Here is a 15,545-nt window from a genome sequence, read left to right on the forward strand (position 1 = left end):
AAAAGAAAGCATTTAGACTGTCTTGAAAGCTCTGAAATAGAATCCTAACCACGCCGACCTCCAAGGACACAGAAGCAGGATTGCCCTTCTTAATATGACTGGTTTCTCAACCCCAAGCTTGTGGTTCATGCCACTGTCTCTCCACGCTGCTGTCGTTAACTGCTGCTCACCTGCGACCAGATCATGGCACTGCCTTCTCTGCCAGGAAGGGGCCTGCCTCCCAGAAACTAAGAGAAACCCAGAAACAGAAATCAGGAGCAGACTAGATGGTGGGATGCAACCCTTCTCATCTCCTCCTTCAGCTCCTGTGAGTTAATGATGGCCTAACCAGTTTCCTTACTTCCTGCTTTGTCTTTTTGGTTGGCATATCCATGATATCTGGATGTTCCCACCCGCCTGTTTCCATTCTCTGATGCTTCCTATTTTCAGACCTATTTGCTGTTCTCCGTTCATGGGTTTTTCACCCCAGCAGGGACCCACGTTGTTTCTGGGCTCATGGCTGACTTTGTTAACACATCTTATGTCTTAGTGAGTGATATGGACTCTCTAGCTTAGTCTTCACAGTAATAAGAGGGAAATACTCTCATATCATATCTGTTGACGTGAAGAAGGCAACTCATGGTGTTTTTACACAGCGTTGTTTAAGTCGTGCAGACTGTAAATGAGGTCGGCAGGATTCAAACCCACAGAGTGATCTGAGGACTTGAACTCCTAACTAAGGCTCTCCCACTTAACTCAACTCTGTTGTGAAGGTACACATCTCATCTGTTTTGAAAATCAGGTCTTAAGCCTTAAGATTAGGTTGCACGGCCTTCTCCTGTGTCTAGAGCACATGTAACTAGTCCATAGCATGAAGGAAAGCACCTGATAGAGATGATTTGAAAGAGAATCAGACAGAGTGAGAGGCTGAATTGCATCATTTCAATTAAAAAAATTTTTAAGATCTGAGTCTACCTTATTCATTAGTACCCTTTATCTACACATAATGTATATTTGAGTCAAATTACTCCATTTTACACCTAAGCATGTCAAATATGTATTTGCCAGGTACATTTAAATAAGGGTAGGTGGGAAATGGTGAAAAAGCTGGTTCCTTGGACACATTAATGATATCTGAGGCATTCAACAGCTACATTTTATTAAATATACACACATTAAAAGTTAAAAAAAAAAGGGCTGGAGAGATGGCTTAGAAGTTAAGAGCATTGCCTGCTCTTCCAAAGGTCCTGAGTTCAATTCCCAGCAACCACATGGTGGCTCACAACCATCTGTAATGGGGTTTGATGCCCTCTTCTGGCCTGCAGGCATACACACAGACAAGATTGTATACATAATAAATAAATAAATATTTAAGAAAAGTTAAAGAAAACATGAAAAATTCAACCAATGCATCTGACTAGTCTTACGTTAGACCCTGCATGCAACAATTGGGCTACTGATACTATGCTGCACTGCAGATATGATGGAGAATTTTCCATCATCAAAGACACTTAAGAGTGCTGGTGTCCCAGCCTCAATCACACCCTCAATATACCCTAGCAATCCATGTATCTGGACACTAAAATTGATTTCCTAAAACCATACTAGGAGTTATCTGGTACAGTCTGCCAAGAATCCATGCTTTGAACACAAATCTTACCACCATAATTTATACCTTGTGTGGCCCTGGGTAGTCTACTTAACTTCCCTGGTCTCAGTGTATGCATCTGCCAAGTGAAGTTTATAATGCTGGCTTCTTAACAGGGCTTTGGTAGGGATTAAAACAGCAAAATAATTCTCATGTTGTCTGCTGTAAAGTAACCAACAAATACCAGCTTTTCGTGTTTCTACAATTCTCCAAATGGGGCCTAGGATTGAAGAAATGCATAGAAGTCTTATTATAACTTTAACGTTTTGGATGATGTGGATGTGGACACTGGACTACTGTGTTACAAGTGAACAGCAAGACCAGTGTAAATATTCTCTTATGGACAAGTCAAGGAAGTATTCTCAGGATACGACATAAACAAAGTATGATATACACACGTTCAGTTGTGCCACCAGGTATTCCCAATTATTGGAAATTCACCTAAAGTACTGTCGTGCTGTCAAATGCAAGAGAGGGGTTTATTCTTAAGGACTTTCCTCAGGATTGTTGATGATGTGAGTTCGAGTCCCCTTGTTTTGTGACTAGAGAATAAATTTCTGTAACTATGTTCAATTCCTAAGAGTTTGGAGCACCAGATTATATCAAAGACAGGTTCCTACTGGATTGAGCTGGGGCGGAGACACTGACTGAGTTTTTCCATCTGAAAACCACTTCAGTTCTGGAAATCCAAAAGGTGTATGGGATGGTAGGAGCTTTTACTCTTTTTCTGACCTACTTACCGTTTACAGTATAATCTTAGACCCCTCATTAGATCATCTATTTCTTGAGCATTGGGGTGTTAGTGGTGAATACTCTCAGGCTTGTTTGACATTTCATTGTCTGTAGTCCCTTACTAGAAAATTCTTGTACCTTAAAGAGTACAAATGGAATACACACAGGCATATCAGCACTTTAAGGATGCTATATATTTAACTGCTTATATTTCATTGTCATTTTTCTAATTTTTACTTTTTCAGAGTGAAATAAAGAAAATTCTTATTGAGACAAATAATTAAATTCCATGCAAAGAGAGAAACTGAAGACATTCCTTTTCTGTGAGATTCATATATAATCTGTTACTTCAAGGGCAAAGAATACTTCATACTCAATTTTAATTTAAACTCTCTCTTGGCTGCCTGATGAAGTATTAATAGATACAATATTTTTAGGTGAGTGGCAACCTCAAAGTTTTGATATACCATGAAGTGGCTCCGAAGTTCAAATTGCTCGCACAAGTATCTGTATTTATCTTTAGAGTTAGAGGATGAAATAAAAATATGTTTTGGGTGCCCAAGGCCACAGATCTCAACCTGATTTTCACCCCTGGTTCCTTGGAGGACTGATCCCAATAGATAAATCACAGATCAGTAAGATGGAAGGAATATGTGTTTTTAAAGGTGTCATCTATTACTAGGGAATAAAAAGCCTAAGGAAAATAAAAAGTCATTTTAAGAATAACTCAAATGTGATCATCAGTTCTCATGTTGAGACGACTGTAAATCAAACAGCCTGTTAGAAGAGCTGTTGAGGCATTGAAACATTTCTACAAGAGTTGTATTCATACGCAAAGAAGCCGCCAAGTGACACTGTTAACACAGCTGTCACTGAAATACTTTGATATTGCATGGTCACAGCACACAAGGATAAGAAGCATTTCTATAAGAGTTGCATTCATATGCAAAGAAGCAGCCCGGTGACACTGTTAACACAATTGTCACTGAGATACTTTGATATTGCATGGCCACTGCACACAAGGATAAGATATTTGGCTCAAAATAAGGATGTTCACAGTAGCTGATGTCTTGGTTACCTTTTTATTACTGTGACAAAACCAGATGATTAAAGCAACTTATAAAAGAAAGGGCTGAATTTGGCTTAGAGTTTCAGACAGTTAAGAGTCCATGATGGGGAAGAAAAGAGAAGGTGGCAGCAGAAACTGAGAGCTCACATCTCTATATTAAAGTAGGAGGCAGACAGTGAGGGCACACTGGGAAGAACCCCAGCCTTCTGAAACTTCAAATACTTTCCCTAGTGATACACCCACCTTCCAATTCACTCAAAGCAGTTCACTAACTGGGCATCAAATACTCAGACATATAAGCCTGTAACTGCTATTCTCACTCAGACCATCATAGCCACCAACAAGGGTCTGAGTGTGATTGAAATAGCAAAGACCCCTCATCTCTGTTCTTCTCAATTCATCACCAGAGGCAGCATTTGCTCGTTCTTGCCCTAAGTTTGCTGTTTGCGAACAGTTATGTGGTGTAATGTTTTCCAGAACAATCTACTTACTTATTCCAACTTCTCTTTCTTATTTTCTAGTGTCTAAGTTACAATTCCTGCTAGCACACAGTGCTATTATTACCTGAAATTGAAACTGCTAAGGATATCACTGGACCACTGCTTGTAGTGGTTTATTTTTCCTGCCCTTTGAGAATGTGTTTCATTCAACCGTTAAAGAGCACACACACAGACACACAGACACACAGACACACACACATACACACCCATGCCTTCAAGTATTTCACTTTCTCCTGATAATGCCTAAGTACTTCCATTATATTTTGAACGTGGAAAAAATGACAACATATTTCCAAAGTCAAGTGTAACTTGCTAAAAGCAAGTGCCTGTTGATAAAACCAGTTAAACTATTTGTCTATAGAAAATATTAAAACTGAAGTATGAGCAAAGATGAATGAGAGAATACAAAGGGAATTTGCTAACTGCTTGATAAAATTTGGGTAAGCTTTGCTCTCTCTTGCAAACAAAATCTTTCTTTAGTTGGTTCCTTGGTGAACTTGATAAGGCAAAAAGGTATTTCATTGAGCCTCTCATTCCTAATGCTATATCTCATCCCCTATAAGTGCTATAATTGCAAAACCACTTATGCATATATTGAGTCATGAATATGATCTATCTTCAAAATGTAGTTTAGATTATCTAATGGGTATCAATTAGTAAATAGGAAACAGAACAATTACAATCATTAAATTTATAGAATTGAGTGTGTAAGGAACAGAAATAGGTGGATAGATAAGAATTGGGATGGGCGTAAAGATCACACATACACACACATTCACTCACCTAGAATGACAAAGTGAACATAAACAGCTAGTAATTTTACATTTAATGTCCATTGTCTGTTTTGAACCATTGAAAAAATTCCATGATTTAGAAGGAAAATCACCAACATCTGTGTCCCTTGAGTTTCTAACTCCTAGATCAGCAGTAGTGAGCTCTCAAAGGTCAAGGGATGCCTGGCTCTGTATTTGCTAAGTAGCCTGTTCACTGTGATGCCCTAACAGCATCAACTCTATTGCACCACAGAGAGACACTCTCACATGTGCAGAGACCAGAAATAAACTGCTTGCTTTAAAACCTAGGCAACTGATAACAAACACAAAGGAAAGTATCTGGGTACCAGTCAAGTATTTTCTTCTTCTGTTTCTTTATTTTACTGTTTTAAGCCCCTGGTGAGTGATTACTATTGCATATAAATTAGTCCAGCGTTGCAGAGAGAACACAATATTTGATAAGTGGTTGCAAAAAATGAGAACTATCTCTCAATAACTGCAAAAGGAAGGCCAAGAGTTAGGTGACAATTAAGTTTCTACTAGTAGTGATTCTCTGTGTTCCCTGGCTGTCGTGGAACGTGTTCTGTATACCAAGTTGGCCTCAAACTCACCGAGATGCACCTGTCTCTGGCTCCTGAGCGCTGGGATTGAAGGCATGCGCCACCAGCGTCTGGCTTATCATTCTTTAGAAGTCTTTCTTGGTGTTCTTAGGAATGCACGAAGACAAAAGCTCACTAACAGCGAGACCAGAGTTATAAATAATTGCTTGGCCTTTGTCCCTCAATTTGAGATCTGTGTTCCTGAACTACATTGTTGCACAGATTCTTGAATTTCACAGAGTGGAGATGAGAAAGCATTGAACGCTGATGGTAAAAGCAACAGCTCTCAAGTTGTTCTATCCCTTCAGTCGGAGAGGGATCATTTTCTATGCTACAGGCCTACAGGGTTTTTAAACACTCTATTTCAGGGTATATCAGACAAGGTCGTATAAAACCTACTGTGAAATGCTCAGCGACTAAAGAGCTTCTTACCCGGTTCTATGTTACAGAATTTCATGCTCGAGAATGTATTCGAAACAGTAGTTTTCTATGCAAGTGCTAGAAACAGTCTCCCAGGTCTATCTGTCTGAAAGGTAGCCATCCTACAGTCTTGTATTATCAAAGAAAATCTGTGTTTGTTTGCTGTGCACAATAAATGCCTATCTTCTAATTTCAAATATGGTTTAATCTAACATCATTTCCCCAAACAAAAAAAGGAGTATATATGATTTACATTGAAGACTACACTTTGTAGGTTCTGAGAAGTTATTTGTGTACCAGTGTTTCAATGTATTCTGTACCCCTCACCCGTCAACTGACTGAACACAGTTTCTCTGCAGCAGGCGCTAGTTTGCAAGTTGATAATAGCAGCTGCCACAGTGGAAGTTCCAGGTTCGTCATCTGATTTGTTCTGGCCGCCGCCAGGGATACAGAATTTTCAAATTACTCAGTTGCTCGGGATTACATTACAAATAGCAGATCTACAAAGGGACACAAAAGTGTCTCTATCTTGCCTGAGTTGTTTCCATTTATTCCGTTAAAGAGTGTATGTTATTGAATATGGTTCTCGTCAAACAGGGGCTATACCTACCTTCTACTCTACCACATGCTTACACCACAGCCAGAGTGATGATGGGCGCCAAGAAAACACACATGGAAGGAAGGGATGGGAGAAAAGACACCACAGCAAATCTCTTGGACCGGCACTGCTGTGGTAGCAATCCTGTCCTGTCTTAGAATTAACTGCTCAGTCTGGAAACAATGGAAGTCTAGAAAGTCTGTTAACACTGGTTGTCAATTCTTGAGTGTCCAAGGCCTAATGATACTATGACCTCCTCTGATGATTTTCCCCATTAGAAGTCATGGTCTGGATCTTTAGCTCTAGTTTATAATCTATATCTATTTGCATCTATATCTGTCTACATCAGAGTAATTCTATTTACAAAGTCCATTGATTCAAGTTAGTAGTTGTTGATATTTAATTACAAAAGATATAAAAAATGAAGACATTCCAGTATTTTGAGATGCACAGATAGATTGCATCAGACCTACTGAAACATTGAGAGACAACTTGGAAACAGAAGTACTATGTATGCTATTACCATTCAACATGAATTATATGACATAGGCTAACTTGATGCCATGATACTTACTATTTCAGTCTATACTTATCCAGGTAGAGCTTCCTTGATTCTACATAAATCTCCTTGCTGTATAGACATCTAGTACCCTAAATGTCTACTATCCTAATCTGTATCGTGATAAACCACATTAAATTCTCTTTAGGCAAAAGTGTGTATGTCCAACATATTCAATACAGTGTTTTGAGTTATTACACTAAAGCAATTAAAGTCATATTGAGGGAATTAAACTAAACATTTAGGCTATGTAATTGGAACAAAAGCACCTTAAGGTCTTCACAAATTTTGTGATAGAAAGTTCTGCGTATGATTTTGGCAATTAAAAAGTGGCTTAGAATGAACTAGATCATAGCCTCTTGTACCAATCTTTCTCTTCTTATACCAGCGGCTTCTTCTTGTTTTTTATTTTTTTTTATTTTATTTTTAAGAGCCCTCTTTTATTCTCATAGTCAAAAAATCGCTAATGGTATCCAATATTTGGAGGAGACTATCACACAAAGTCATGGTTTTAATGTATATGCAAGATTTACTGTAGAACTTAAATGTATTTTGATCTCTGATTTCTACACTTATACTCTAGGTGTAATTCAAAGCATGGCCTTTTGTCAGGTAGAACACTTCTTACCTGTAGACTCCTGGTGTCAGCACTAAACACTCAAATTAACCACAGAATGCTACTAAAAGGGGTTCCACATGCAAACTTTTCCCTGCAAAAGTTTTTCAATTAATGTAAACACTTATTCTTTTAAAGAAAATAATTTTGCACATAGGTGCCATCCAGAAGCTTGAATGGGACAAACTGTGTGTTCTTACAAAGAAACAGATGGCTAAGCACCTCTGCGGACCTTCAGCGCCTCAAATGGGAACCGTTTCCTGCTGTTCCTGATAGTTATGTCAGGATAGAAATGACCTTCATGTTCTTTCAGGGTACTGTCTAGCTTAGGGTGCTCACACATCACCGATTCACTCTGTCTGATCACCAAGGAGATGCGGTCTGTGCTTTATCCTGGAAGACGCCGCAGGCTGCTAGGATACAGGTCAAGTCCGTGGCTACACTGTTAAACCGATGCTTCTAAAGCAGGCTCAGTTTGGTCTAATAGACTTCTCTTCTAACTTTTAAAAAACATGAAACTTTATTTAAAAAAAAAACAGAGTTTTTCATTTTCCCTATATCTTAGTAATAATCCTGAGGGCTGCTTCTCTAAAGGGCTCTAAGTGAAACTTGTCACAGATGGGCTAAAGAGTGAGTCTGGAACAGACTTCTGATGCTCTTTTTCAAGGATAATGACACCACAACCACAGGGCTTCAGAAGTGGATGGGATACCATTGGGGTTTCCACTCGCTCGATCGCATAGAACACCTCACCTTAGACATGAACTGCCTTTCTTCTGACACAGTTCAGATACCAACTGAATCCTCAATTTCTATCCTTTTCAATTGACTCTTGACAATGCTAAGATTGTGAGAGCAGCACTGAGTTGATTCTGGCTTTACTGACAGCACGCCACAGTTGATATTTTAAATGAGTACATAATAATTACAGGAAGACACAATGGAAGTTCTATACAGTTTACATAGACAGCAGAAATGGCACATACCGTTGGCCATTAGAGAAGTAAAGGGTTTGATGAGTAGGTATGTGGGAGTGAGGGGCTGTTGGTGTTTGCCAGAGAAAAGCTTTTACACAACGTTTGACAGACTACCAACTTCCTCAATGAATTTTACTACTGCCTTTACGAACACCATAATACTGCCACCATGGAAGTATCTGTATAGAAAATGGAATTGGCACTTCATACAACACATGTGAAACTAACATTGCACATTTCAGTAAATATTAGCAAGAACATATTCTTCTCTCTGATTTCAAATGCCATAGCAAAACAGGAGAAAGAAAACCAGGAGAATTATCTTATGGCACACTAAGACAGATAAAGGAGAAAGGAAGGAGGCATTTGAAATGAATCTAGGTAAGATCACCATTATTTCTACTTTTCATTAAAATATAACTAACCATGAGGGAGTTCATATTTCCGTTTTTTTAAATCAACGGATTTTGTTTTAGATATTAAATTTCACATCAAACTGGCATCAAGCAACCCAGGAGATCTCACCTATAAAGAATTGTTTTAAGTTAGGACAGCTGATGGGGATTAAAGGGAAGAAATTATGAAGTAACTATTAAGGCTCAGCAAGATGGCTCAGTGGGTAAAGGCCCTTGCCACCAAGCCCGAGCTTGATTCCTGGGACTCACAAGGTGCTGGAAGAGAGATCCAATACACACATGATTTCCTCTGACCTCCACATGCATGCCTTGCATAAACACACACACACACATACACAGTAATTAAATGTAGAAAAAAAACTTAAAAGCAACTTTTGTTCTTAAATTTAAAAAGCCTTTACCTTCTCAAACATACTTTATTCTACAGACCAAGATCCACACATGAGCTTCCACCAATTGTCCAGCCTGACTAAAGGCAGTAGTACTAGCAGCTAAGGCAATTTCAACCTACAAATATAAATATGACTTCAAAGGACTCTATGAAGTTTACTCTAATTTAAAACTATGAAACTCTTTCTTAGGCTTTTTAGGCGAGATTGCATTTTTATAAGCATGATTGTGCTACCTTTCCTTTGCTACTATTAATATAAATCTTACATTGCAGAAGAACATATTTATTCCTATATTTCACTCACACAAACTTGGAAATTTTTTTTTTTTTTTTTGGTTTTTCGAGACAGGGTTTCTCTGTGGTTTTGGAGCCTGTCCTGGAACTAGCTCTTGTAGACCAGGCTGGTCTCGAACTCACAGAGATCCGCCTGCCTCTGCCTCCCGAGTGCTGGGATTAAAGGCGTGCGCCACCACCGCCCGGCTCCCAAACTTGGAAATTTTAGTGAAGAATTACATCACTGCGTTTTTATATAAACTAATCCAAGTCCTGAAGACGTGTCCCTCAGCGAGAACTGTTTGAAAAGCAGACTTTCACTCAGTCATTCTGAAATGGTCCTGAGATTTTATTAGATTACTTCCTGTTTAATCTACCCACCATAAAAGCAGCTCTGTTTAACTTCAGATGTATTTTCTCTGGTCTTCTTTTTTTTTTTTTTTTTTTTTATTCTTTTTTACTTAAAATTTCCAACTGCTCCCCGTTTCCCATTTCCCTCCCCCTCCTCCCACATATTGCCCCCTCCCCCCGCTCCCCTCCCCCTATCCCCACCCCCTAGTCCACTCCCCCTCCCTCTCGATAAACCAAAGAGTGAGCCAGCAAAAGGGTTTCACTGGCAAGGCTCCACATTTGAAACTCAGCTTACTGGTGCAGTGCTAGGCCTTCCTAAATTCAAACCCATCTTAGTCCCTTTTTAGGTCCTCCCCAGATCTTCTGAACTGACAGAAGGCTCTCCTTGTCATTCCGCTGAGAGGTTTGCACAAATGATGAAGGCTCTTGCTCTCTCCGAGGCTGACAAATTCAGCCGCTATTTTCAACTCCGCTTGTCACTCTGTAATTGCAGCAAATGCAACCGAAAGCACTTTTACTTGAAGGCCATTTGACAGAGGGGATGAAAACACATTTACTCCTTCAAGGCTTGTGTGTTTTCCTGGGAGAGGCCTGCCTCTAAGATTTGCCCTTTTTTCCTTAGAGAAATATTTGGGAAATATCTCTGGGCAGAGAGGCACAATGCAGAGCCTTCTTCCTGCCTCCTCCTCCTCCTCCTCCTCCTCCTCCTCCTCCTCCTCCTCCTCCTCCTCCTCGTCCTCCCTTTTCCTAACTTCTGAACCCTTCTCTGCTGGGAGCCTTCCTTTCTTCAGGATGAGATGGGAAATCTACACGTGCCAGTGAAAACACTGAGTTCCCCTCCTTCTTGCAACCTGAAAAATTGCTTCACAAATCTTTGCCCTGGTTAAGTTAGTACAAATAAAACCAATACCCTGAATGATTCTTTTTTCAATACCATCTTTTGGTAACTCTTTCTTTTCAAGAAATTCAAATTCAGTAAAATAAGCTGATTGGATACAATTGGTTTGCACATTCTGGGGAGGAAGTCCCCTGGAAAACACAAGGAAGTCTTTCTTTGCAGGATTTAACAAATGGGAAAATTGCAAATAACGTTTTGAAGTTGCCAAAAGCTGTTTCAGGCTCTCTAAGTCATCAAACCTTCTGAACCCAGGCAACCATCAAATACCACAATCACTTTCCGGACTCAGGTGGCTCCTGGACCGGTTGAGTCCGTCTTACCTATGAAGAGATTCCACTCAGTGTCCAGATCCGCCTGGTTGGCTAGACAGCCCTTCATGACGTTGAGACAGTAGTTGTTGCAAGGTCTCACGGTAGGCAAGCCTCGGCAGTATGGGCAGTACAGCATTTTCATGAGAGCCCGGATGCACCCGGGGGTGGGGCTCACCTGTAAGTGTATAAGATAGGAGAAAAAAAAAATCAGAATCAAAGAGAGGAAGGGGAGGGGAAGAAGTCATGCTCTCCTCAGTCATAGAAGACAAAGGCAGAGCCGCTCTGCTGAGCCAGTCACAGGCTTGAGGAAGCTGTGAGGCGCAGAGCTGTTTTTAAGTTTTGATACGGAATTGGTAAATTCCTATCAAGATACTTGTGCTCAGCAAAGTAATCATTTCCTGAAAGGCTCCTGCCTGCATTCTGCTTTCTTTCTGGCATTCCAATTCAACCTCAAACATGGATGCTGTTTCGTTGCGGAAGAGTGTGAGGTGACAGAACCGTGGACAGACAAACTTGAAGGCAGAGATCCATACAGACCGAGTCGCTATTAGAGGTGCATGTGACACCTTTAGCAAAGCCTTCATCTGGTCACTCGGTTCCTTTACTAGCAGATCAGGCAAACCCCCTTGCTGTCTTCCAACTTCCATAAACGCTCAGTATCACCTGTCTGGGATCTACGTGATCCACGCTAGCACAGAAGCTAGTCAAACAGTATAGTCGGGCATCTGAGGACACAGGACTCTAGAAAAGTCACTGAAAATGGATCCAGCTTGGAATGCAAGCAGCTAATCTTCCAGGAATTCAGAGTCATCACTAACCTACTGACAGTGAAGTATACTGCTTGTCCAGACCAGGGAATGCAGTGACCCAAATCAATCCTAAAGCAATAAAACTTGGGGACAAACCAAAGAATGTAAGAGCTAGAAGACCGAGGAAGGCAGTAAAAGTCTTCCTCTAGGGAAGACTCAGCCACAGGGGCGGAACTCACAGCAGCAGCCTCGACACTGGCTCTGTATAAGAAAGGGCCTCTGGATAGGTGGGCCTGGGGGGACCCATCCCCTACTCTTGAACTGTTTACTACTGACAGATTAAGTGAGAGAATAATTCCTCATCTTTAGTTGTGCACCCACTGTCACCAGTGACCCCACCATATTCCCATGGATAACCCCAATCCGAAGGTTACACAGATGGCCATGGCCAAACCAAATAAGATCACCAAAGTAAAAATCAGATTTTATAAATCTGGGCAGGAGACTGGTGAGTATGAGGGGATGGTGGGCATAAGGGTAGGAGGGAGATAGGAGTAGATGAGGGGATGGCACATGGGTGTAAGGTATAATCAGAACACACACACATATATAATATAGATTGCATACATATATAATTATCAAAAAATTAACCAATAAAAAGAAAAGTACATAATGGTATGGCATCATTAACAGAAGAAGAAAGTTGTAAGTTGATGTCAAGAGGAAACACATATTTAAGACTGCTAGCTCCTTGACCCATCTTGGGGGCAGCAGCAGTTACGTCATTACCTGCAGCATAAATTCACAACAAAAGCCGTTTGGATGGCTAGCTGTAAAATTCTTGTGTAGTTGTTTGGCTGGCTGGTGTTCACACGCTTTTGACATAGTCAAGTATGTAGCTAGATGCTGCTCTATTTGTATTTTAGACGTAAGAAAAGGCCTGGTGTGTTGTGCAGACCTCCTTGAGAGCATGGTCTCACAGCCAGGCATGGTGCTAGGAACGTCTCCCTGAAAGCATCCCGAGTACGGCACAACATGACTGCAACGCTGGGATTATAATGATTTCCATACTCTAGTTTACCAATGCCGTTCCCTGACACTCTGGTTTTTTGCCTAGAAATCACTTAGGAATTTTTAAATACAAGGCTTTAGTTTCTATAACCATGTTTCATTATCCAACAAATAATTAATTGTCTAGGAATTTGGACATCCAGAAAACGTGGCATTTAGAGTATCTAGTCATACTTCTTATCCTAGATGGTACTGATAGTTTCTGCTAAGGTCAGCTGAAAGCTCTGAGAAGCGTCCCTCCCTGGCCCTGTGATTTCTTAACCCTGGAACTGTAGAGGTTAGAAGGACCCCTTACTCTCCAGGTGCATTTGGTCATTTTGAGACATAGACTCAATGGGGATTAAATTGTAAAACTGCAGTCTTATCAAAGTTACCAACTTGTTGTAAAGTGTTAAAGACAATTAAGATATACCAGTTAATGGTCAGCCATGCTAAGTACAAATGTAATTTATTTATAGAGACAAGCTTGGAGAGACCAGTTTATAGCAACCATGACATAGCCTTCTGTGTTTTGTCAAAATTAATTCTAAAGCAAGTAACCCAAAGTACACTTTTTTATATAAATTTAAAGTATACATTAAGTTAATTTAATGTAAAATAATTTTCAAAATCAGGTGCATAAAAAATTTTGTTTTAAAAAAAGTTTAAAACAAGCAGTGGTGGCACACACCTTTAATCCCAGCACTGGGGAGGCAGAGGCAGGCAGCTCCTCTGTACACTGCTTCTGAGCCAACAGCTGCTGACTGGTTTGTAATGGGGATCAGAGATGGGGACCAAAAAATACTCAACTACAAGCCAAGGGCTTCTGGGTCCTTTCCACTCTGTTGTCCCCTTCTTCACTCCTCTCCTCCCCATTATGCTTCTCCTGTCTTTTAAATGATTGACTTAACTGAACACCACCCTATACCTGAACAAAACGTTCCACGAGAGCTCTCCCATGGGTTCCACGCTACCACAGCTCCATTTGCTCCTGATGCATCCGCCAAAAGACACTTTAAATGCTGTAGAGAACTCTGGGTAGAGGGCCCTCCATCCCTTTCAGTGCAGATGATGCAGCTCTTTACACTAGCTCTATCTGCTCCTCTCCCCTTCCTTGGATGCCCTGTAGCTCCCTGCTCCTGCTGCCATCTCCTTTTGGCACAAGCAGTCCTGGCAATGGGGCCAGTCACTGTCACATGAGTCAACTCTACGCTCACTTTCTCCTACTGTCCCACTGTCTCTGCTGCCTTCCGTCTTCCCCTCCCCAGAAGTTTCCAGAAAATCTTTTAGTCATCTGTTACAGTCTCTAATACTTATTTTCTAAATCCGTTCAGGATTGGAGGACTGCAATTGCCTGATCCATCACAGCGAGTCAAGTTAGGACCGGAGGACCCTCTTCAACAGACCCAGGACTACCCACTCTGACAGTGACCCTCCTCAGCAGAGCATGACTTTAGTGCCCCTGCCCCACATTTTTAGACCTTCGTCTCCTGCTGAAAGACCACACTTCCCAGCTTCCCTTGCGGACTATGGCAGTCATTCCTGCCTTTGTAAGAGGCAGCCTCTAATCTTCTTTTCTAGACATTTTGGCCACCCTCACAGGTAGTTATCAAAGAACCTCCTCACTATGGATAACTATGGTTCTCCTCAGGTCAGGCCAAGCTGCCCTTTTCCCTGCCTTCCATCTCTACTGCTGCGCTTTAATAGTCTAATGTGTGTGAGTTAGATTTTCCTATCGCTGCATTTCTATAACATCTGTATTCCTTCCATGATCTTTAGACACTACAGTAGCATCCTGGTTGTTTCTTTTTCCGGGTACTGTAAGGTTGGCTTGGATAAAACCATAATCACAATCAACTGTAGGAGTCATTGTGTTAACAACCCCAAGTCGAAGAAGTGAAACATCAGAGGTCCAAAAGAACAGCGGAGAAGGCCTTGATCCTACAAGTGAAAACTTTGAGAGCAAAGCACGAGCAAAGAGATAGAAAACGGAGCAGACGTGAACTCTAGTGGCTTGGTGGAGGACTTGAGTTATAACATCGTTTCCTGGTAGGTTTTTTCATAGAGAAGGACAAATTAGGAGGGATTACTTAAAAAGATTCTCCATTGACAGGTATCGCAGAGAAAGTGAGCAAGGAAGAGCTAGGGAGGCAGAGCGAGAGAAGGAAGGGGAAATACCTCCAAGTTGCTCTGCCATGCTGCCATGAACTATAAAATCCCTCCTCATTCTCATCCCTGGGGCCTGGCTGACTCCTGTGTCCTTTGCTTGAGGATTTTGTTGGTGAATCTGACTTTTCAGTCTGCCTTGTTCCTCGGATCCGGATGCCTTTTTCTGGAGACATCCAGCTCCCACTCAGGCTGACTAAGCTACATCCTCCTTTGACTGTCAGCTGTTTTCTTTGTTTCTCAGGGTCGCAGTGTACAACCCAGTAAGCATCCTGGATTTGTGTCCACTCAGACAGCCCTGGTCACCTGTCCAGTGCTCTGCACGGCAGGTACGCACTATTATGGTCCACCGTAGAATTGTGCTATGACTTTTTTTCTTGTTAAGTGCTTTTTGAAGCAACCTCTTTATTACCTTTCCCAGTTTCTTAGCCACAGTAATATTCCAAGGGGAAAAAAAAGAACAGGTTGGA

General features: G+C 41.0%; 1 protein-coding gene across 1 annotated transcript in view; it reads right to left on the reverse strand.

Moving 5' to 3' along the window:
• Positions 1 to 15,545, reverse strand: part of Gpc6 (glypican 6) — a 979,653-nt gene that overhangs the window by 308,009 nt on the left and 656,099 nt on the right. The window contains exon 4 of the mRNA XM_057786799.1: positions 11,120 to 11,285. Within this exon, the coding sequence (XP_057642782.1) occupies positions 11,120 to 11,285 (166 nt within the window). The remainder of the gene's footprint in view (positions 1 to 11,119; positions 11,286 to 15,545) is intronic.

Source organism: Chionomys nivalis, chromosome 12 (genome assembly GCF_950005125.1).
Source record: "Chionomys nivalis chromosome 12, mChiNiv1.1, whole genome shotgun sequence".
Classification (NCBI taxonomy): Eukaryota; Metazoa; Chordata; class Mammalia; order Rodentia; family Cricetidae; genus Chionomys; species Chionomys nivalis.